This window comes from Hyaena hyaena, unplaced genomic scaffold (assembly GCF_003009895.1).
Source record: "Hyaena hyaena isolate Hyena2069 unplaced genomic scaffold, ASM300989v1 scaffold_605, whole genome shotgun sequence".
Classification (NCBI taxonomy): domain Eukaryota; kingdom Metazoa; phylum Chordata; class Mammalia; order Carnivora; family Hyaenidae; genus Hyaena; species Hyaena hyaena.
The window spans coordinates 525,908-549,521 of record NW_024081237.1 but is presented as its reverse complement, the minus strand read 5'-3'; the positions used below and the strand labels follow the sequence as shown (position 1 = coordinate 549,521).

The 23,614-nt window shown below is 45.0% G+C and overlaps 1 protein-coding gene across 4 annotated transcripts in view; it reads left to right on the top strand.

The window, feature by feature from the left end:
- Nucleotides 1–23,614, top strand: part of BOD1L1 (biorientation of chromosomes in cell division 1 like 1) — a 53,139-nt gene that overhangs the window by 4,812 nt on the left and 24,713 nt on the right. For all 4 annotated transcript variants that reach the window (XM_039257178.1, XM_039257175.1, XM_039257177.1 and 1 more), the window contains exons 2-10: nucleotides 1,493–1,617; nucleotides 5,709–5,899; nucleotides 6,377–6,991; nucleotides 7,558–7,707; nucleotides 9,804–9,970; nucleotides 11,536–11,647; nucleotides 12,296–12,434; nucleotides 13,128–13,200; nucleotides 15,182–21,188. In XM_039257178.1, the coding sequence (XP_039113109.1) occupies nucleotides 1,493–1,617; nucleotides 5,709–5,899; nucleotides 6,377–6,991; nucleotides 7,558–7,707; nucleotides 9,804–9,970; nucleotides 11,536–11,647; nucleotides 12,296–12,434; nucleotides 13,128–13,200; nucleotides 15,182–21,188 (7,579 nt within the window). The remainder of the gene's footprint in view (nucleotides 1–1,492; nucleotides 1,618–5,708; nucleotides 5,900–6,376; nucleotides 6,992–7,557; nucleotides 7,708–9,803; nucleotides 9,971–11,535; nucleotides 11,648–12,295; nucleotides 12,435–13,127; nucleotides 13,201–15,181; nucleotides 21,189–23,614) is intronic.

Sequence of the window (23,614 nt, the reverse complement as noted above, 5' to 3'; positions counted from 1 at the left end):
GGTAAGGGGAGCAGCAAACGGCAGCAGGTGAAGCTGTACGGTTTTGCTGAAAGTCATTCAGGGACTCTCACTCCTTTACATGAGAAGCCACGTGACAGATGGATCGTGGAGGGGGGCGCAGTCTCTAGGAATGAAGCGTGCAGTCCTGATTGAGTGGCCAAACGCTCCTAGGCATGTCCTTTTAAGAAGTGGCATAGGGGGCCCCTGGGTGGCACAGTCAGTTAAGCGTCTGACTCTTGATTTCGGCTCAGGTCTCGAGATCTCGCTGTTCTCTCACTTGATTCTAGCCCAGCCTCGGGCTTTGTGCTGACAGCGCTGAGCCTGCTAGGGGATCCTCTGTCTTCCTTTCTCTGCCCCTCCCGCATCCTCCTTCCCTCCCTCCTTCTCTCTCTGTCTCTCAAAAAAAAACTTTTTAAAAAAGTGACATACTATGTGTCGTCTCTCCTGCTTCCCTTAATTTAGGGGTTCTCAGCCCGGCACCAGACATTCTGGGCCAGAAAGTTCTTTGCTGTTCAGGGCTCCCCTGTGCACGCTAGGATACTCAGCAGCCTCCCTGCCCTCTACCCACAAGATGCCAGTGGCAGCTCCCTGAGTTGTAACCACCAAAATTGTCTCCAGACATTGTCTAAAGCCCCCGCAGAGGGTTGGTGGAGGCAGACTCTGTCCTGGTTCAGAACCACTACCTGACGCTACCCCGAATGCCTAGTTCCAGGGTTGGTTGAGCACGTCTCTACTACCCCAGTACACGCCTTCACAATGTAGTTGCTGCGTCCTTTCCGAAGTATATTTTGTGTCTCTTTACTCTCTTACTGTCAGAAAGCTCAGCTGTAGTGTATCCCTCTGCTCACGTGCAGTGGCTCCCTGTCCTCCACCCCAAACTCCCAGGTCCCCAAAGCCCTCCAGCCCCAGGCCGCAGGCTGTTCGCAACCTCCTATCTTTACTTTTTTATATTCTCTTCTCCAACCAACTTGGAGGCCCCTAGATGCTCCTGACCCCGCGCTTTCTCATCCTCTCGCTCTGCTTCTGTTGTTGGCTGTGCGTGCAGGGCCTGCCTTTCCGACGACCAGCCGCTTTGCGAAACCCAGAAGGTCCAACTCAAATGCCACATCCTCGACAAAGACTTCTTCTGCTCCCCTCCCTTTCTTTGCTCCAGATCATCTAACACGAATCTAACCCAAATATTTAAATTGGGTCTGATTTTCGAGTCCTTTGTCTACAAATAAGAGGTATGTCTTTCTTCTCTGGGTTCCTCATATCTCCAAGCATCTTGTCTTAGACAAAACAAGCAGTATTTGCATGTCTCAGGTATCCTGCAGCTGACCAGTCCTAAGCTGAGAAACTTCCGTGGCCACATCTATACTGTAATCTTAAAAAAAAAAAAAAAAAAAAGTTAACTCTGTTAAAGATACTCAAATTCCAGGGACTTCTAAATAGTGATATTATGTAACACTTACGATTTTTAACATTTGTCCTTTTTTTCTCCCCTCTCCAGCCTGCCTATCAGAACCTGAGACAAAGGGTTGACAGCTTTGTTGCGAACCACTTGGCAACTCATACGTGGAGTCCCCACCTCAACAAGAACCAACTGAGAAACAACATCAGGCAGCAGGTGCTTAAGTAAGTGTCCCAGGCTCAGGGTGCCAGGCGGGCTTGAGGGCATCAGTCTGTTCTGTGGAAGGCAGAGGCTGGTTCGTGGAAGCCGGAAGTTTTTTTAATCTCCTCTGCTTGGCTGTTTCGTATGTGACGCCGTGTAATTGGGGGTGGGGGGCTCCAGTTGCTTCACATTTCCCCGTGAATTTTAGCAGCAGTCTGGCTTCTCCTGCACACCTTTAAATACCTGAAGGAACAGGGTAGCGATGTGACTTAAAAAACAAAACAAAACCCGAGGGTGTAATGGGTGGTAAGTGCCAGAATATGCCATGAAGATCAGGCTTTATTATTCCACTTTGACAAATAAAAAGACATTCTAGATCACTGCAATTAACATAATTTTCTCTGGTCTGAGGCCATGTCTTCTATCTTCTAATACAGCTCTACCCCCCGCCCCCACCGTTTTTTCTTTTGCACTTTACTGTGACTTAAGTCTGCTTTTTAGTGATGATATAGCCAAAAAAAGAAGGAAAGTATGTTTGGATCTGTCAGAGCCATTTTGGGATAAAATAAAGAGAATGAGAAGAGCTGGAATATTTAAAAGGACCTTTAAAAAAATCATGTTTGTTCCCCAAAAAGCAGATTTATAACGCTGTCTTGTTCTTGAATATAAATATTTGCCAAGGCAGGAAGACCCGGACCTGTATCCCTGCTTCACCCTCCCCTCCAAAAGGGTGACTGAGTTCTTTAAAGAGTGCCCAGTCTTCCTTTTGTGACAAATATTTACGCTCAAGCTCATCTTTTAGAATGAAATGTGACTTTTAACAGTGAAACAAATCCACCTTCCCACCAGCTCTTCAAACGCCCCCATCCTGTAGGACTCTGCGAGCCTGTGTGGGGGGTGTGCTCTATGGACACACTTACCCTGACTCAGAGACCTGTGTAGCCACCGCTAACCCTAGAAACCAGGAGCCTGGGGGCTCAGACTGGTTCCTGCTGAGTAAGAGAGGAGGGAAATTTAACAATAGCTTTGTTGTCTGCATTGTAAAGTGTGTTTGAAAAACCTGTGGAAGAGTCCCCAGACGGCTGCATAGGAATACCTGATGGGAAAACCTGAGGCAGCTGAGGTCTGTGGGTGCCGACATTTCCAGGCTTTTCAGGAGAACGTAGCAGGAGGTGACAGTGTCAGGGGCCTGCCGCTCACTTTACAGAGCATCCTGATTACAGAGGGGGAAGCTGCCCCCCCTTTTCACTAGGGATTACATGGCTTTAAAAGCATAGTTTTTTCTAGGGGGGCCGGGAGGTGGGTTCTTTATTTCATATGTTGAATGACTAAAGTCAAAGGCAGATTTCCTGGCATTGCATTTCCTCCTCAGCAAACAAAACCTGTAAAGGAGGGAAGCAGTCCTTTATTCTTTTCCCACCCCTCTTCAGTCAGGCACTTAACAATGCTTATAGCACCCGGGGAACACGTTTTCACAGAATCGCAGGTGGTGAGGGGTTGCTGGACATGTCAGCAGGGGGTTCTTGTGACCGCCAGCCTGGGTCAGGGGACCTGTCTTCTAGAACAGGGGAGACAGCTGTCCCTTGGGTACTTTAGGCGTTGCTCTTCTGAGGACATCTGTAAATTTGCTGCCAGCTATGTTATTTATTATTTTTTTATATGTTTATTTTGAGACAGAGCATGAACTGGGGAGGGCCAGAGAGAGGGAGAGAAAGAATCCCAAGCAGGCTCCACGCTGTCAGCACAGAGCCCCGCACTGGGGCTCGATGCCACAAACTGTGTGATCATGACCTGAGCCAAAATCAAGAGTCAGACGCTCAACCAACTGAACCACCCAGGCACCTCATTAAACTAAATGTTCTCTTATGTAAAGTCCATTAATAAAGTTATATGTCACCAAGTATAACATTTTCAAGCTTCCTTAAAGAAAGACTACAGGAATTAGTTGTCCACCTGTTGGTGTAGAGGGACTACTAACCCCTCTGCATGCAATTCAGTTTTTCGTACAAGACTGAGAAATATTCAGTTGACCATTAGCCTGAACCATCTACAATGCCCATTTTTGTAAGACAAAAATACCTCACTTTCGAATGGTTCAACTTAATAATTGATCTTCTGACTCAATAGTATTATTTTTTAATGTGTACTTATTTTGAGAGAGAGAGAGAATCCCAAGCAGGCTTCATGCTCAATACGGAGCCCGACATGGGGCTCGATCTCACGACTGTGAGGTCATGACCTGAGCCCAAATCAAGAGTCAGATGCTTAGGCAACTGAGCCACCCAGACTCCCCTCAGTAATGTTCTTTTTATGCATTCATTTGAACAACAGAATCTAAAATGCTAGATAGCTCTAAATAATGATCTTAACTGGGCAGACTTTAAAAGGATAAGGTAGTAGCTTTAATCAGGAAAATACCACCTGCTGGCATTTCGGCTTTGCCCTTGAGTCCAGAGCTGTAGCGTCTCCCTCTGGGGAGGCTGCCGGGACCACACTGGGACCACACTGTTCTAGAGTGTGGTCAGTCGTTAGGACTGGCCTGCACTTGCATTTAAGATCAGAGCTGCCTTCAGTGGGAGACTAGACTGAAATAGACCAGGGCCCAGAATAAGGGCAGAGCACGCGGCTGCAGCAGTAATGTTAGGGTGGGTGGGTTTTATTTTTTACGCTACGCCTTTCTATTGTGCCTGAAAACATTTTTAAAGTTGTTCGTCCTTGTTTCTTTTACACCTGCTGCATTTTCAGGGCACCTCTAACATGTAACAGTGTTTGCAGGATTTGCTTTTTTTCTTTTTTTTATAATCTTAGAACTTTAAAAAGCAGGTTACCTACTTTGTACGGCGTTGACTCATTTTTCTCTATGGCCCACATAAGTAGAATTATAGTATCACAAGGCTGCAAGGCACCTCAGAAAATGGAAATCAAATCCATCCTCTACTCAAAAAGAGCTGCACTCAAATAGCATTGTCAAGTGTAAGGACAGTTGCCTCCCCAGTTCTGCAGAGAGAGCTGAGGCCTAGAAGCTGGAAGAGACCAGCCTCCGGCTCTTCCAACTCTATCCAGAAACATTGACTCCTCAGGTGGTCGGTTTTGTTTTGTTTTAGGAAGAAACGAGGTTGCAGTGCGTTTCGTAAAATAAATCCATGTACTTTTCTTTTACTTTTGTGATTTTCTGCATATTTCAGTCTCTGTTACCACCCTGTGCTCCTCTTTCTCTTGTGTGTATTTTTCTAAGCTCTTGCTTCCTCTTTGCTTCTGTGGACATCAGGACTCAGTGCAAGTGTCTTCTCTTTGTGAAGCATTCCCAAATTATCTTAAACGTATTTAATACTTCTTTATTCCACTCTTTCCAAGAATAGATGGCGTGTTGTAGTGCCATCAGGTATTTCAATCATGTCTGTCTCCCCCGCAGACCAGGAGCCAGGTCTGATTTGTAACAGACCAATAACCAGAGTGGTGCCTGTCATGGAGAAGACACTCGTGACACAATTGTCGAATGCACAGATCATCAGTTTTTAGAGCAGGAAGATAATAAAAAGAAAGCGAGAAGTCTTAAGTTTCTTTTCTTTATTTTTCTAGAGTTTACTTTCTTTGTTTTGTTTTAGAAGTTTGATGAAATTACAGTCTTTATATGTTCCTCAGTTTTCCTGGATATTCTCATACTTCTAAAAGGCATACATTTTTCTGTTAAAAAAATTTTGTGGAGTCCATAGATTTATTTTATACCCAGAACTCAGTTTTAGTGATCATTTATCCCTATATGCCCTGGTCAGGGTGGGGGTAAGGTAAGCATCACCTGTCAGTGTAGGCTCTAGTTAGAGTATTGTGTCTAGATTCAAGAGTGTTTGGTTTTTTGTTTTGTCTGCTTTAGTATTTCCACTAGCAGCAATGCTAGTAAAAAGTGTATAGTCTTTCTGACACTGTGATTATATCTAAACGCCACTTCGTGTGAAACTTCTTTCCCTTTGCCTACTCTTTCCGTATATTGAGGTGAGTGGATTGGGCAATTTCAGATTGAACATGTATGTGATGGGGACAATTTTACATAAAAGCAGTTAATGTAAGTAATATGAAATTGTTTTTTACCTTTCTATAAAACTTATTTGTGTTTCAGATCAGGAATGTTGGAGTCTGGGATTGACCGAATTATTTCTCAGGTTGTGGATCCAAAGATCAACCACACGTTCAGACCTCAGGTGGAGAAAGCTGTGCATGAGTTTTTGGCTACCCTAAACCACAAAGAGGAGGCAAGTGGCAGCACAGCCCCTGATGAGGAGAAACCAGACTCTTCCATCATTACACAAGGTGCTTTCCTTTTCCTCTTGGTCAGTTCCTTCCCTTTGCTTCTTGAACTGAGTATCAAGTTAAGGATACAATTATAGATTTGGTTCCTTGGCTACACTAATGAAATGATAGTGACTTTAAATATCACATTCCTCAACTGATAGAACATTTCTTTTTTAGATTAATGCAAAATAGTAAGTATTTTTCTAATGTGTTGGCTCTGTGAGTGTGTATTTCAATAGAGGGAATAATTTTTAAGACTAAAGAGAATTAGACTGTTCTCAGATTTGCATGGTGCCTCTCCTGTGATACAGGATTAGAACAGGAGAGGATTTAGAATGTGCTCATGTTGGCACTGATGTCTGAAAGTCTAAAGGAATGTGAATGGTCTGCACAGCTTACGTGTCTTATACAGATGCCAATGGCTTGTAGCATTGACTCAGCAGAGAGGCTTGCCTTCTGCATAAGGTTTTTCTAACACTCGTCTTTCCCTCGAAGGTGTCCCAGTGCCTGGACCGAGCGCTAATGTAGCCAACGATGCCATGTCCATCTTGGAAACCATAACTTCTCTTAACCAAGAAGCTAGTGCAGCCAGAGCTTCGACAGAAACATCAAACACCAAGGCTGGTGAGAGAGTATCCAAAAAACTCCCATCACAGCCGAGCACTGATGCTAGTGCCGAGAAAGAGAGAACTGCAGAGGACACGGCGGACAGAGAGAAGTCTACACCCGACCCCACAGGGGAGGGACAGGAAACAGCCCCTAAGTCTGAAGAATTCAATGATCTCCCTTGTCCAGTTGAGGAAATTAAAAATCACACAAAAGAGAGTAATAGTTCAGTTCTGCTAAATAAGGATGTTCCACAGGAAAGCATTGACCAAAAAAATAAATCAGCTGACAAAGGTGAAAAGAAACCAGAGAGCAATGACAAAGGAGAAAGAAAAAAAGAAAAGAAGGAAAAGACCGAAAAGAAGTTTGATCACTCAAAAAGGAGTGAGGACCTACAAAAAGTGAAAGAGGAAAAGCAAACAAAGGAAAAAGAAGTAGAGTGTTCAAAACTCCCTTCAGAAAAGAACAGTAATAAAGCTAAAACCATTGAAGGCACAAAAGAAGGTATATAAAAGCTTGCAAAAATCTACAGCAGTTTACAGATCAAAGAGTTAATTGCGGGGGTCCAAGGGGGCTTCAAAAGCCTGAAAACTCATATCCCCTTTACTAAAAAATGAAGAATAAACATTTGTATATTTCTTTTCTATGCTAGTGTATTGGTTCACATAGTCAATGAGCAGAGAAACTCTCAACCTTAGAATTTACCTCTTGTAATTTATGTGCATTTATTATTCCAAGCAACTTAATTCATACTTGCAAATCCTGATCCTTACAATACTAGTAAATATTTCATTTACTTAACATTTGCTTTTGTGTATGTCATTTATATCATAAACTAATAGTTACTTTTACAGCATACTAGTTTGCCTTTGTATTTTCTTAAATAGCTCTTCCTTAATACTTAATGCCTTTTTTTTTTTTTTTTGAGAGAGAGAGAGAGAAACTTGTATTTCTAGAGTTGAACTTTGGCATGTACTTAATGCAGAAAATTTTAAACGTAACTTGGGAATTGGATGCTGAATTTGTGCTTATAACATGATTTATCTTCATGTTTTATTTCCTTCTCGAAGATTGCTCCTTGATAGATTCTGATGTGGATGGACTTACAGACATCACCGTTAGCTCTGTCCATACCAGTGACCTTTCATCCTTTGAAGAAGACACCGAGGAAGAAGTTGTAATGTCTGATAGCATGGAAGAAGGAGAGATTACGTCAGATGGTAAAGCATTTTACTTAATAATGCCTCTGTGAAGCCTCCCGTAGAGCATTATTTGTATATATTTGTATATTCAGATGGCTCTCGTGAAAGACAGTGTGGTTGGTATAGTAGCAAGAGCATGGGCCTTTGTAGTTGGAAGAAGTGTTTCTGAGTCCCAGCTCCGAGGCTGTCTGTCTGAGCAAGCTTGGTAAGTTACTCACCCAGCCTTGGTTCTCTATCCTTAAACTCCATCCCTCAGGATTATTAGAAGATGTAGAGGAGACAGCGTATAACGGTGCTGGGGGGTGATCTATGTCTGGGTTTGTATGGGTGTTGTTGGGGGAGCATGGGCCACAAGACTGCTCTCACTTCTGACACCATTTCCAAATTTGAGGTCTCCAAGCCCACCCTTAGGCCTGACGATTCTCTAGGAGGACTCCCAGAACTCACCGAAAGCTTCGTGGTTATCATTTATTACAGCTAAGGGATGCACATTCAGATCAGCCAAGGGAAGAGGCACGTTGGCCAGTGTCCAGGGAGCTTCTAGGCGCCCTTTCCCTGCGGGGTCACGGAGGGTACTCCCCTCCTGGCATTGATGTCAGACAATATATATGGCTAATTGCCAAACAGGAAAGCTCGCATGAGCCTTGATGTCCAGAATTTCTACCTGGGCTCCATCATATAGACGTAGTGTCAGCTCTTAGTCTCCAGCCCCTCCAGAGGTTAGGCTGACATGCCATGACCCAAAGCTACTGACCCAGGTCATGCTGTGAGTTGATTTAACTTCAACCAAGACCCGCAGGCAAACAAACACTCCTGTCAGACACGACATTCTAGAGACTTAGAGATTACCTCCCAGAAGGTACGGGCAAGACCATACTTCTCTGTAGAGTTTGTTAATCTCACCCAACCCTTACTAAGCACTTACTGTACACTGTTCTGTGTACTAGCTCCTGGAATCCTCAGCAGTCCTGGGAAGTAGGTCCAGGTGAGGAAACAGAGTCACCAAGAGAAGGTGTCCTGTCCAGGGTCACGCAACCATTGAGCGCCAGTGCCAATTTCAGCCCTCATCTAGTGTTCTGACCAGCACTTTGTGCTGCTCTGTATGACGTGATTAAGTTCTGCTTATGACCTTTTTTAAAAATCAGATTATTTGCAACTACTTGTAAGTAGCATCTTATAAATTAGCCATTGGCTTTTGGGTAGAACACCTAGAGAGAAAATCCTAGCAGAGAAAAAGTAGAAGCTTTTAATTCCACACATGTATGTTTCAGTCCATCCCAGTTTGCATTCTTAGTACCCTGAAAACAAAATGAGCAGCCCAGAAGTCAGCGTCAGCGTTCACTCCTTTTTCATACCTCGTCATGAGGTCAGCTCCGCAGGCCCTCTGTGGGATGGCTGCCACTCCTGTGAGCGCTGCACTTTCTGAAGCCTAACTCAGCTTGTCTTCTAGGTGCTTCTGTGGGGCTTTTCAAGTTTTTTCCTAGACTGGACTAGGTTTTATACGTATGAGATCCAAAAAGTAAGAAGGTGACTATTCTGAGGGTACTACGTGGTAGAAGTGAAGGCCTCGTTCACAAGTTTTCTACTTTACTTGCTGTTTCGTGGGGAAACATACGCACCTTCCTACGGCAGAGGGCTTGTAGTATATACTTGGTGGGGGCCAGTTATTGACTCTTGCCACTTGCATAAATGAGACTCTCAGGTGGTCATTAAAATCTCAAAAAAAAAAAAAAAAAATCTCAAGCGTATTTTAAAGTGTAGGTTCAGGTGACCTTGTTCAGTTTTACAGTGGTAAAGCCAAGTCCATACCAATGCCCTGACATACAAATGAGAATTAACTATTTGTCAAGAAACCATGAATGGTAGTGAGAGGGTCTAATTTTTTTGTCTTCTTTATGTGTGAGAAGCTAATTGGAAGAAGTACATTTAGTTATGGGTTATAGCCTTTAAAACTGTTCACTGCTGATTTTTTGCATCCTGATATTTCCCATTGGACTGACAAATGCACTTGAACTATATCCATACTGCTTTTGCTGCTTGATGTTGATCAAGCGTGCTGTTGATTTTATTGGTAATTCACAGAAGTACTCCTCTTTCTATTGGCTTTCTTCCAGATGAGGAAAAGAACAAGCAGAACAAAGCAAAAACTCAAACCAGTGAGCCCAGTGAAGGAAAAGCAAAAAGCGTGCGGCATGCTTACGTTCACAAACCGTATCTTTACTCAAAGTATTACAGTGACTCCGATGACGAGCTTACCGTAGAGCAACGGCGCCAGTCTATTGTGAGTCACATTTGATCTGTCACTGTTTTAACCTGTTATGTCAGGTTGACAGACCCGGCTGGTCTGCGTGCAAGGTACTGGGCAGCAGACGGAACCATGACATGGAGCTTCTGCCTTCAGGAACCTGTCACTTAGGCAGAACAGACATAAACACGTGACATAGGTGTTCGTGTCGTTGTAATTAATAGTGAAAAACAGGCAACGAGTGTTTCACAGTATGGAAGTGTTTGAATCATGTGTGGATCGAGCTGTACAGAGATAGGACCCATTGGCATAGTATTAAGAGGGAAGTGCAGGTGGGTGGCTCAGTCAGTTAAGGGTCTGGCCTCAGCTCAGGTCATGATCTCGCTGCTTGTAGGCTCGAGCCCTAGGTTGGGCTCTGTGCGTAGAGCCTGGAGCCTGCTTCAGATTCTGTCTCCATCTATCTCTGCCCCTCCCTCGCTCATACTTGCTGTCTCTCTCTTTTAGAAATAAACATTAAAAATTTTTTTCTTCAAAAAGAGAAGTGCAGTCTACAAATTTCCCAGGTACAAGATGTGTCATTGGATTATTAACAGCTTCTTAGAGAAAAAATTTGGTGTCTCATCATACTCATCATATGTGTACATCAGTTTTAAGATGACTTATAGTTTTAGAAACATTAAAATAAGGAGTTGTACATCTTAGATTGAGGAAATAGAGTGTCCTGTTACTTGGACAACCATTTGAAGGAAGTAGAAATGCTGATAGATAGTGGCTTATCTCTTGAGAAGTTTGCTTCATCGGAGGCTATGCCTATGCCTTGAGTTTTTGGCACTTTGAGTGCCAAAACTGTGAGTTCTTGCTGGAAAGGGTGGTGGGAATAACCCACAATGACTGGATTCTTGTTTTTTTATTTTACTTTTTTTTAATTTTAATTATTTAAATTTATGCTTAAGAGAGAGAGAGAGCATGAGCATGAGCAAGGGAGGGGCAGAGCGAGACAGGGACACAGAATCGGAAGCAGGCTTCAGGCTCTGAGCCATCAGGGCAGAGACCAACGCGGGGCTTAAACTCACAAGCTGTGAGATCATGACCCGAGCCAAAGTCGGATACTTAACTGACTGAGCTTCCCAGGTGCCCCTTGTTTTTTTAAAATAGGACAGCAGAAAATCCCCTGTCCAAAACCTGGGTCCCAAGAGCATAACCAGGAAGTCATATTTGTTGTAGGACAAGCCTATCTCTTGAATCTGTACTTCAGCTTTCTCCTTTTGGAATAATTTAAAAATTATGGAGATTTGCCTGTGTGTATATCATGTACAATGATGTTCATATTTATTTTCACAGGTTCCTTTTAATTGAAGTAACTGGTTTTTTAAACCGCCATTTCCCAAAATGATGCCTTTCCCATTCTTTAAACTAATGGCAATCTGAAAGAGTAATGGAAAATTCTCATATCTGTCTCTTCTGGTAGCTTCCAAATTGTGTAATGTATATGCAACCCATTATTTTGTAAGAATATTTGAAGGATAAACATATTTGTTTTCATTGTTTTTGCTTTTGCCTAATAGTTGGTAAGGATAATTGGGAATATTTTGTGGTTTTAGGCTAAAGAAAAAGAAGAGAGGCTTTTAAGAAGGCAAATTAATAGAGAGAAACTTGAAGAAAAACGAAAGCAGAAAGCAGAAAAGACAAAGTCTTCAAAAGCTAAGAGTCAAGGTATAGAAGTGTCAACTTTAATATTTTAAATTCTCTTGTGTCCTCCATTATTTTCTAGATATTCATATTACTTATGAGACGATATAAAATGATCTAAATTGCATCTCAATAAAGCTGTTGTATTAAAAAATTATTTTTAGGTATGGAAGTTTTTTTTTTTAATCTGATGTATCAGTTTTTAAATTATATTGCTGTGTCTAAGTTAAACATTCTGTCAGGTACCAACTTATACAACTTTCATTAGCAGTTTATTTTCAGCAATTGTGTAATGAATTATCACTGGAAAATGGATTGTTAGATGTGAGTAATCAAGCCTTGCTGGTGACATTAGTAGAATTAATCTGTGCTTTACGTTAACTGAAGTGCCAAACATTTATCTGGAATATTTCATTGAACAAAATTGAACTTTCTCTGGTCACTGATTCTGTGTAATATACAAAAACATACACACACATATAGGCATTTGAAAGTTAAAAAAAAAGCTAAGACTTGTCCATCTAAATTATTTCCTTTCTTCTAGCACAACTTAAGGATAGTAAGCCATTCAACACTTCTACACTGATCCAAAAATCTCCATGAAAATTAAATATTACGCTGTTTATAAATTCCGTTCTAAAGTACAGCTTATTGGTATTGCTTCTTTCCTAGGCAAAAATAGTGTGGACTTAGAAGAATCATCAGGAACGAGTTTGGAGCCTAAAACCCCCAGAATTAAAGAAGTCCTTAAAGAACGGAAAGTTTTAGAGAAAAAAGTAGCCTTAAGCAAAAAAAGAAAGAAAGATTCAAGGTACGTGTTTTGTCTGGCAGCGTTCTCATTACAACTCTCCCCTGGCATGCTTTCAGAAGAGAGGCATTGGCAGTGACAGGAAAGAACCTCACCTTGAAAGTGTGGTATTGTTTCTCATTTATGAAAATTGTGGGGTTTCAGAACCTTTTATATCCTGGTTCATTGTGTTCATATCTAGGTTGTAAAGTAGCATGTTTTAATATTTTGGGGGGAAGAGGTCCCAGAACTTTTTTATAATCTGACTGCAGTCTTTGATCTCCCCAGAAAGATGCACGTGTATCAACACACAGTTGTTTCTAGAGTTTCATAGAGTTTATGGACCCTGGAGAATACTCAGAAAGTATCCCTACTGTAGCCACTTAATAATTACCACTTTTTTACAGTGACTGCTTCCATTTTCCAGTCTTGCTAGGCATTCCCTTCAACAGTGTCTCATGTTTCTCCCTAATAAACCAGGTTCTAAACTAAATGATTATCTGTCATTGCATGATTGTAGTGAATTCTGTAAGAATTAGAAAGCTGAAGAGACTCAGAAAGTGGCCTGAAGGCCTGCAAGCCATAGGCCACAGTAAAGATGGAATTATGTACGTTTGTCATAGGCTTTGAGATAGCTGAATCAGTAATTAATCTTACTGAGAAATTCTTATATTTGATTCAACTAAAGTTCATATATGACTTTTTCTTCCCACTTAGGAATGTTGAGGAGAATTCTAAAAAGAAACAGCAATCTGAAGAAGATTCCAAAGAAACTCTCAAGACAAGCGAGGTGTGTCTTAATTAATAAAATCCATTTTAAGTGCTTTTGTGTTAGGCCATTCAGTCCTTTGGAGTACAACTTGGAATGCAGTTTGACCTTTTCCAAGTTAAAGAAACAAATCCATCGCCTTCAGCGTTCTTGAACCCCCATCCTATTATGACCCGATTTCCTCATTTTGACCAGTTGATTCATGTGATCTCTTATCCAGGTAATAGCTACTTTTCCACTTTCCTTTCCCTCATTCCCCACCCTCCACCCTTAATTCTTATACTGGCAACAACAAAATTGCCAGTAATGATAATGTTAAAAGGAAAAGGGGAAGCTAAAACCCCTTCTCCAGGGCAGATTATCCAGTTCATTCTCTTGCATTCCTCCACAAGTGTACGTAATTCTGTAGAATGGGTGTAATCTTGCAAAATGATTTTAACATTCCCTCTTGCTCATTTCATGTTACCTTGTAAATTTCTAGTTATTATATTTAATGATTGCATAGTGTTGTATTGAATAGATAGACCATAATTTAAGCATTCCCTTAGGGTTGAGCACTTGGATTACTTCCAAGACCTGATCGATTTAAGTAGTGAAAATACATTTGATGAATACATTTTTCTCCTGTTTGGATTATTTCCTTGGAGTAAACTTTTGCTTTCACTGGTTTTAAGTCCTTATTTACCCTGCTATATTTATCATTCGATAGCCAAATTTTGTTTTTTGTTTTTTGTTTTTCTTTTGAGCAGATTCCATGCCCAGTCTAGGGCTCGAACTCATGACCCTGAGATCAGGAGTCACACTCTGCTGTCCGAGCCAGCCAAGCACCCCTGTACTGAAACTACCTTAACATTTCCAAGGGAAGACTAATAATTTAGTGATTATTTATTCATAGCCAACAAATCATCTTGATTTCTTTATCCAGAAATTAGAGGCATATTTATAAGTATATCCTGATGTTTTAACAGCATACTTTAAAATATTTTAACTTCATTTTGTGATAAATTTCTTTTAAAAATGACTTCATAAAATTTTGTTCACATAAACTGGTTGAAGCTTACTATAAAATTAGGTTTTAGTTCTGTTCTTTCTTTTAAGAATTTCATTTTACAGAGTTTTTTAAGATCTTGCTATGTCCAACTCCCTGAATCTGTAGAAGTGCATTAATCTTTGTGTTAAATTGTAAGAAGGTGCAGTGATAAACTAACCCGGAGACACAGAGATCTTTCTGAGAACTTCAGCCCGTTATCTGAAGAAGAAATTGTAGGTGGTGGTTCATGAGACTGTACTAAAGTGTGTGTGGTCTGCATTCATGGACTAACAAGTAATGTACTCAGTGCCATACTGTGGGACAGGGAGGAAGGGTTGGATGCTCTGGTCCACCATTGTCTTCCTCCGATGCATAAACATACACGTGCTCCATATGTGATACAGCCACTGCTACAGATGTTGTGTGCATTTGAAACTTCCTAAGTAGAATGGCCTTTAAGGAGCCTGAATTCATGAGGTTTCCATAAGTAATTCAGGCTCCTAAATTAAAATGTAGGATACCTTTATTTCTGTATCAAATTTTTAAATTGTCTTCATTATCAGGTATTATGTTTTAGGGCTAAGAAAAACATCGGGCTGTCATTCACGCAGCTTATATTTATTAGTGGCTCCTGGGTATTAGTGAGCTTTAACAGTCTGGAGGTAAAGGCCCCCCAAATGCAGGGACAGGCCTGAGGAGAAATAGCCAGTCTCTGCACAGATGTCTGTGGTTCTCTGGGAAGAGCCCTAGACTGCTAATGAGATCATCTGAAGTCGCTGCCTGGGGATAAGGTTACAAGTCACGCTGAGCCTCAGTTTCCTGATGCATCAGATGAGGTCACCAGTACCCACCACAGGCTGCTGGCAAGATTAAGTGACATCTAACACGTGACTGCACTCAGCATATCCAGGGTTCCCAAACATGAAATTTGAGTTTAGTATTGCTCATATTTTGCCTTTTATTTTCTTACAGCATGGTGAAAAGGAGAAAGTGTCTTCTTCAAAGGACCTAAAGCACGTTCATGCAAAAAGCGAACCAAGTAAACCTGCCCGGAGACTATCCGAGTCTTTGCATTCAGCTGATGAAAACAAAAATGAGTCCAAGATAGAGCGGGAGCACAGAAGACGCACATCTACCCCCGTTGTGGAGGAGGGGGCACAGGAAGAGGCTGACTCAAGAGATGGGAAAAGGCAGGTGGAACGGTCAGAAATTGGCACCGAAGAGCCCCAGAAACAGAAGAGCACACTTAAAAACGAAAAGCATCTGAAGAAAGATGATTCTGAAACCCCACATGTGAAAAGCCTACCTAAGAAAGAAGCAAAGTCCTCAAAGGAGAAGCCTGAAAAAGAGAAGACTCTGTCAGAAGACAAGTTGTCTACGAAACATAAATATAAAGGCGACAGTCTGCACAAAACAAGTGATGAGACAGAGCTTCACTCTTCTGAGAAAAGCTTAAAAGTGGATGAAAATGCTCAAAAGCAAAGTCAACAAGCAAAACTTTCTTCAGATGATAAAACTGAACGAAAAAGTAAACATAAGAATGAAAGGAAATTATCAATTTTAGGCAAAGATGGAAAGCCAGTTTCTGAATATATCATAAAAACAGATGAGAATGTTCGTAAAGAAAACAACAAAAAAGAGAGACATGTGTCAGCCGAAAGAACTAAAGCAGAACACAAATCAAGGAGATCCAGTGATTCTAAAATTCAGAAAGAGTCTCTGAGTTCCAAGCAGCACGGAACCCCATTACAGAGAAGATGCGAAAGTTATTCAGAGGACAAGTGTGATATGGACTCAACCAACGTAGATAGTAATTCAAAACCAGAAGAGATAGTTCACAGGGAGAAACGAAGAACAAAGAGCTTGCTGGAAGAGAAGCTTCTGTTAAAGTCGAAACCAAAAAGTCAAGGCAAACAGTTGAAAGTCATTGAAACGGAATTACAAGAAAGTGTCACAAGACAGGTGACCACTCCAAAACCAGATAAGGAGAAGAGCATGGAAGAGATCAACCCAGACAGACAGCGGAAGTCGAAAGTTGAAGACAAACCCTCTGAGGAAACTGGCGCTGAAGCTGTATCGGACAGTGCCGCTTCTTCAGCACAGGGCATACAGAAAGACCCTTCCAGTCACAGAACCAAGTTACCATTAGCAAAGGAGAAATACAAGGCTGAAAAAGAGTCAGGCCCCTCCAGACCTGAGAGGAAGTTATCAGATGGGCACAAAAGCAGAAGCTTAAAGCATAGCAGTAAGGAAGTGAGGAAAAAGGAAGAAAATAAATCAGATGACAAGGATGGTAAAGAAGTTGACAGTAATCATGAAAAGGCCAGAGGGAATAGTTCGGTTATAGAAAAGAAATTGAGTAGAAAATTGTGTGAAAACCGAAGAGTAAGCTTATCCCAGGACATGACCAAAGGAGATGAAAGGTCAGCAAACACCTTGGGCACCACCAATAGTTCCTCCATTCAGAGACCAAAAAAGAGTGGTGACACCACATCAATGCCTGAACAAGAGCCGATGGAAATTGATTCTGAGCCAGCTGTTGAAAACGTGTCTGAAGCATCTAAAACCCAAGACAACAGCAATACTAGTTCTCAGCAAGACCTTGATTCTGAAAACATCATGAAACAAAAAAACGCGGTCCCGGTTCTAAAGGATGAATTAAGAACTTCCACAGCAGATTCAAAATCGGTAGCTCCGACCTGTAAATCAGGACGCGGAACAGGAGTTGTTAGTAATTCTGAAAAGCACGCTGACCATAAAAGCCCCCTGACCAAGAAGTTGCATATCCAAAGCGCTATATCCAAACTGAACCCCGGGGAGAAAGAGCCCATTCACCAGGGAACTCATGACATGAGTAGAGACTCTGACACTAGTCCTAGACCGTTTCCTCGAGCCCCGTCAGAAAATGACAGGGCACAAAAGAATTTGAAAAATACAACCAGACCCACCCAAGAACATGTTGCCCAAGGAGACGCTGGGCGTGAACATTCCCCAAATCTAGATCGTTCACCATCCTTGAGTTCAGTAGCTGTTGTGCCTACGAAACAGTCCCCCAATTCAGATGTAAGTACTTTGGTGGCCCAGGGGACTGCTTTAGAAGGCAGCCCTGCCAGCACCTCACTTGTGAAGCACCTCGTTATTCCTAACCCAAGTTTGTCTGCTGGCGAATCAGAAGTCCTTAGGACAAGTGACAGCAAAGAAAGTGGGGCAGTTTCCACCATAGATACGCCAGCAAAAGCTAGCACGGATAGCAAAAGACACATTCCAGAAGGTTGCCAGCCCGCTGTGCTGCACAGTAAGCAGGAAAAAGTAAACATGTCTGTTGGTAGCAAGGTAACAGACGTGAAGATGGAAAGTGAGAATGTTAACAAAGAAGATGGCTTGGTGGACATGGCCAAGACAGAAGGTGACTTAAGCACAGATCCCAGTCCAAAGCAGACAACAAGAGCTGTGCTAGAACATGGCAAAAAGCATGGTATCACTGTTGACCCGGTAGCCGGCATGCGGACAGAAAAAGCGGCTGAGACGGTTGTGCTCAAGTGTAGTAGTGGCCCAGGTGAAACAGAAAGCACAGCAGTTGATGTTGACAGAAGGACCGAAAACAATGAGGTGGACACCAGTGCTGGCCGTAATGCCGCTTCCTCAGTTTCTCAGCAACGGAGTGGAAATGTTGAGGATGTGACAGCTGGGTCTCGTGGGGCAAAAAAGTCTTCTTTTGCCACTAGTTCTGAAGGGAAGGACGAAGGCGTCCCCTCCAATACCGTCAAGGCGGGGGATGCTACAACCACTTCCTCGGAAACAGGAGAGGGTGAGGTGCCTGTGCCCTGCATGAGCATTGAGGCAGACGAAGGCTTTGTAGCAGGTGCCTGCTCTGGAAACCATCCTCTTCACGTTGGGGCAGAAGCCAGCGAATACACTGTCTTTGCAGCAGCCGAAGAGGGTGGAGGTGTTGTCACGGAAGGATTTGCTGAAAGTGAAACCTTCCTCACAAGCACCAAGGAGGGAGAGAGTGGAGAGTGTGCCATGGCTGAATCTGAAGAAAGGGCAGCAGACCCCATGACTGCTCACACAGTGACAGTTGAAGACAGTGTCAATAGTGAGGTGACAGAAGAGAAAGATGATGCTGTCACCAGCGCCGGCTCTGAAGAAAAGTGTGACGGTTCTTCGCGTAGTGACTTGGAAATGGCAGAAAGAGCACCCACCTTTATCAGTGAGGTCGAAAGTGATGGTGCGGTGACAAGTGCTGGGACAGAAATAAGGGAGGGCTCCATAAGCAGTGAGGAGGTGGATGGGTTCCAGAGAAATGTGATGAGAATGGGCCCCAAAAAAGAAACGGAGGGGACCGTGACGTGCACCGGAGCGGAAAGGAGCAGCGCTGCCTGTGCCGTGTGCTCCGTCACCGGTGCAGAGCGACAGGAGGAGCGAGTGGTTACAGGTGCGGAAGCGGCCCTGGTGGGCGACGACGTGCCGCCAGGAACCAGTGCCCCCAAGGAAAGAGACACTTCTGTGAATGATGGTGCAGAAGGTGAAAGTGCCGTCACCAGCACGGGGATAACAGAAGAAGATGGAGAGGGGCCAGCGAGCTGCACAGGCTCGGAAGAGGGCAGCGAGGGCTTTGCTCTGAGTTCCGAATCGGAAGAAAATGGAGAGAGCGCGATGGACAGCACGGTAGCCAGCGAAGGCCCTACTGTGATGCTGGTCGCCACTGGCCCATGTGACGACGAAGGCGTTGTCACCAGCACCGGTGCAAAAGAGGAGGACGAGGAAGGTGAAGGTGTGGTGACCAGCACGGGACGGGGAAATGAAGTCGGGCACGCGTCCACTTGCACTGGGGCGGAGGATGAGAGCGAAGGAGTATCGATTTGTGGAAGTGCCGAAGAAGGGGACAGTCAGGTTGGGACCGCGGCAGGGCGCATAGGAGCCGAGGCCGGAGCCGCTGTCACTAATACCAACGAGAGCGGCTTCGACAGCATGAGCAGTGTGGACAAGGGCCCGAAGGAGCCGGAGATCTGCTCCAGCGCCAAAGGGATCGTAGAAAGCAGCGTGACCAGTGCGGCTTCGGGGAAGGCTGAAGTGGCACCAGTTCCCGAAGGTCACGAGGCTCCCATGATGAGCGCAGCTTCAGGTCAGAGTGACAGTCCACTCGCCAGAAAAGAAAAGGTGGATGATACCACTGCTTCCGCTGGCATGGTGGGGGGCAGCTCTGAGGTAGTTGGGCCGGGTGCGGACCCACAGTGTGAAGCCGGGCACATGTCACCCGGTGGGAAAGAAGATGAAGCCATCATCACCTCTGTGGAAAACGAAGAATGTGATGGCCTTATGGCCACTACAGCCAGGGACGCTGTCACCAAGCAAGCTTGTGTCGCTGGGGGCAAAAGTCCGGGCAAAGGCCTGCTGATCTCCACCAGCACAACAAACGATTACACCCCTCAGCTAGGCGCAGTGGCAGACGTACAGGAGGGTCATTCGAGCGCACCGAGAACTGGGGAAGATGTGGAAGGTGCGGGCATAAGCGGGGAAGAATTCGAGGCCCCCATGCCCAGTGCAGTGTCCGATGCGAGCCAGCTGGCTGCCGTGCGAAACGAGGACAAAGACGAGTGTGCCATGATTTCCACGAGCATAGGCGAGGAGTTCGAGGTGCCCGTTTCCAGCGCAACAACCCTTGTGTGTGCTGCGAGTCAGCCGCCGGTGGCCGCGGTGGAGGGAGGCGCGAGAGGTGCCAGCTCGGCAAGCACCGACGACTTCGAGGGGCCCATGCCCAGCGCACCCGCAGTAGCCGAAAGCCCCCTGGCCTCGACCAGCAAGGAGGAGAAAGACGAGTGTGCGCTCATCTCCACCAGCATAGCAGAGGAGTGCGAGGCCTCCGTGGCAGGCGCACGGCCCCCCGCTGGCCCGGAAGAGAAGGACGGCAGCGCCATCATCTCCACCAGCTCGGGGGAGGACTGCGAGGGCCCCGTGTCCAGCGCCGCCCCGCGGGAGGAAAGCCACCCCTCGGCCACGCGAGCGGAGGAGATTGGTGACACCGCCATGATTTCCACAAGCACCTCCGAAGGCCGCGAGGCGGCCATGAGGGGCGCTGGCCTACAAGACGACGAAGGGCCCGCCACCGTGAGGACAGAGGACTCGAGCGACGCAGCCATCATCTCCACCAGCACGGCCGAGTGCGTGCTGGCGCCCGCCGGCCTCGACAGGCACGAGGAGAGCCAGCTGACCGCCCGTGTCTTCTATGGAAAAGATGACCCGTCAGCTGCCAGGAAGAGCCAGGCGGAGGCCCCAGTGCCCAGCCCGATAGCGACAAGCAGCCCTCCACACCCCGCGCCACCGGCGGGGGCCAGAGCCGCGGGCTCCGAGGATGGTCCCCGCGAGGTGCCACCAGCAGTGATGGAACAGAGCGAGGGCTCTTCACACCTCGTCGATGCAGCAGAGAGGAGCATGTGGCCAGGCTCCGTTCAGAGAGGACAGGGGGCCCAAGGGGCAGCCGCGGCCGGGCACCACGCCTGTTGGGCAGGGAGGGGTGAGCAGAGGGGAACTGGCTTACCCGAGGATCGGAGGGGACAGGAGCAGACGGCCAGGCGGACAGCTGAGGACCCCTCCCCTAGGAGTCACCGCTTGGCGGCAATGAGTCTTGGTGCCGAGAGAGCCGAGGGTGCGCCCCCTGCAGGAGACCCTGCTGCGAGGTCACCCTCTCCCGGGCACTGTGCATCCGTGGACCCTGCGGAAACCACCACTGAATGTGTTAATGGCCAAGAATCAGAAACTGGTCCTTCCCCCGTGGCGGTTCTTCCAGCTGCCTGTGATGTGGCTCTGTCAGCTCTAAAACATGAGCAAGACCTGACTGTGACAAGTGACTGCAATGGCAGACGGACAGTCCAGGGGTCCAATGAGAAGGCAGGAGATGATGATGGCATAAGGAAGTCATTCCAAGAGGAAGGAGACCTCAAGGTCACTGTTCCTCCTGAAGGAACTTTGCACAATATAGGTGAGACTCTCTCTCCCTGTGGCACATTTTAGCATTTTACAAAGGTGGCTGCACGTAGGATATGTTTAAAACCATCTTCCAAAAGGTGATTTTGGTTCCAGAATGTCAGAAAATAACTTCTCAAATGGGAAGGTTGAGCTTGGAAACGTGGGTTTCAAAACTTAAAAGCATAGACCTATTTCTCATGTGCCAGGAGAGCAGAGGCAGAAAGCTGGGGAAGGGAAGCAAGCCACCATGTGTCACCTGCATGGCTGCTGCAGGTTATTAAAGCTTTAATCTCGGGTTTCTCCTTCATTTTACAGATGAGGAAATAGGTTTGGAGAGTTTAAATGACTTGCATGGTACTTAGGGCCCCTTAGAAAAAAATTACTTCTGAGTCTTAGTTTTCCATTGTATAAAATGGCGATAGTAGTACAAAAACAAATGCCAGTCAGCTCTCATCTAAAGTCCTGTGGACTTGCACTGAGGGTCCATTCAGTCCGATTGGCTACTTGTGATCAGGGGAGCACAGGATATTTTGTTTGTTTGTTTGTTTATTCTTTTTTTTTTTTTACAAATAGTTTATTGTCAAATTAGTTTCCACATAACACCCAGTGCTCATCCCCACAAGTGCCCTCCTCCATGCCCATCCCCCCTCCCCCCCACGTCCATCAGTCCTCAGTTTTTGTCAGCATTCAAGAGTCTCTCATGGTTTGCCTCTCTCCCTTTCCCCCACCATTTCCCCCCTTCTTCTCCCCCATGTTCCTCAGTTAAGTTCCTCCTAACCCTCCTATACGTGCAAACATATGGTATCTGTCCTTCTCTGCCTGACTTATTTCACTCAGCATAACACCCTCAAGGTCCATCCATGTTGCTACACATGGCCAGATTTCATTCTTTCTCATTGCCATGTAGTATTCCATTGTATAGATAAACCACATCTTTTTGATCCATTCGTCCGATGATGGACACTTAGTCTCTTTCCTTGTTTTAGCTATTGTGGAGAGGAGCACAGGATTTTTTAACTGAGTTTTTTGTTCAGATAAAATGAGCTTCTGGATTGGAATTTGAAAGCCAGAAGAAACCTGTTCCCCCCCAACAGATTTCAGAGAGTTGCTCTTGGTAGAAACTCTTGGTACCTTTCAAAGGGGTAATGTTTAGGCTCCATCATTCACTATGCCATTCAGCTGGGGACAGTGTCAGCTACAACTGAGCTGGGCTTCGGAGATGCGAAGGTAAGTCGTCAAAATGGGGAGTAGCTGTGAATCCAGCCTTGTGTTTTAAGTAGGCAGTGACACTCTGACTGCAGGTGCTTAGACGCTGTGAGAACTCAAAGGGACATTGTGGGCTGCACTTGAGGGAATCAGGGTCGTTGTCCTGTTTTCTACTCTGTATAAATTGTAGTGTCCTGGACTTTTTTTTTTTTTTTAATATTTTTTTATTTATTTCTAGGAGAGAGAGAGAGAGACAGCGTGAGCAGGGGAGGGTCAGAGAGAGAGGGAGACACAGACTCTGAAGCAGGCTCCAGGCTCTGAGCTGGCAGTCAGCACAGAGCCCGATGCGGGGCTTGAACCCACGAACCGCGAGATCATGAGCGAAAGTCGGACGCTTAACCGACTAAGCCACCCAGGCGCCCCAGTGTCCTGGACTTTTAAACTGGAACAGCCCATAGATGTCATCAAACGCAGCCTCAGGAAACTGAGGCCAATACATCGAGTCCCACTCATTACAGGGACTTGAGATATGGGGCATTAAGAAGTGTTCAGAGGTCTAAATAAGGAACTTGACATTTTTCCATTGCATTTAGCATGGGTAAATGGAGTGTTCTGCAGATTTTTATGTAGTAACCATTGCTACCATCTGTTACTCCTTTCTCCCCTCTTTTGTTTCCCAGAAGGAGCAAAAATAGAAGAGGTTAGGGGCACCTGGGTGGCTCAGTCAGTTGAGTGTCTGACTTGGGCTCAGGTCATCTCATGGTTCATAGGTTCAAGCCCCGTGTCGGGCTCTGTGCTGACAGTTCGGAGCCTGGAGCTGCTTCGGATTCTGTGTCACCCTCTCTCTGTCTCTGTCAAAAATGAGTAAGCGTTAAAAAAAAAAAAAATTGAAGAGGTTTTAGCAAGGAAAAGCCCTCAGCCTCTTAGAGAAAGGAAGGGTTTTCTTTGGAGACTTCTGTGGGTGGGAAGGAACCGGAGGCCATAGTCACAGAGGGACAAGTGCGAGAGAAAGGCAGTGTCACCACAGGGATAGGATTGAGTCTCCACCAGAGAAAACGCCATTTTCTTGTCTGCCTCACAGTCTTCTAACTTCACTTTCGACTCTACTGTGTTAGGGTGAGGCCAGCAAAGTGAGTCTGTCCATAAACATTTTCTTTGTTGAGAATACATCTCAGTGGCCCGGAAAATTTTCTTTTAGGCCCAAACTTGATTCAGAACACTGTAGAAAAATAT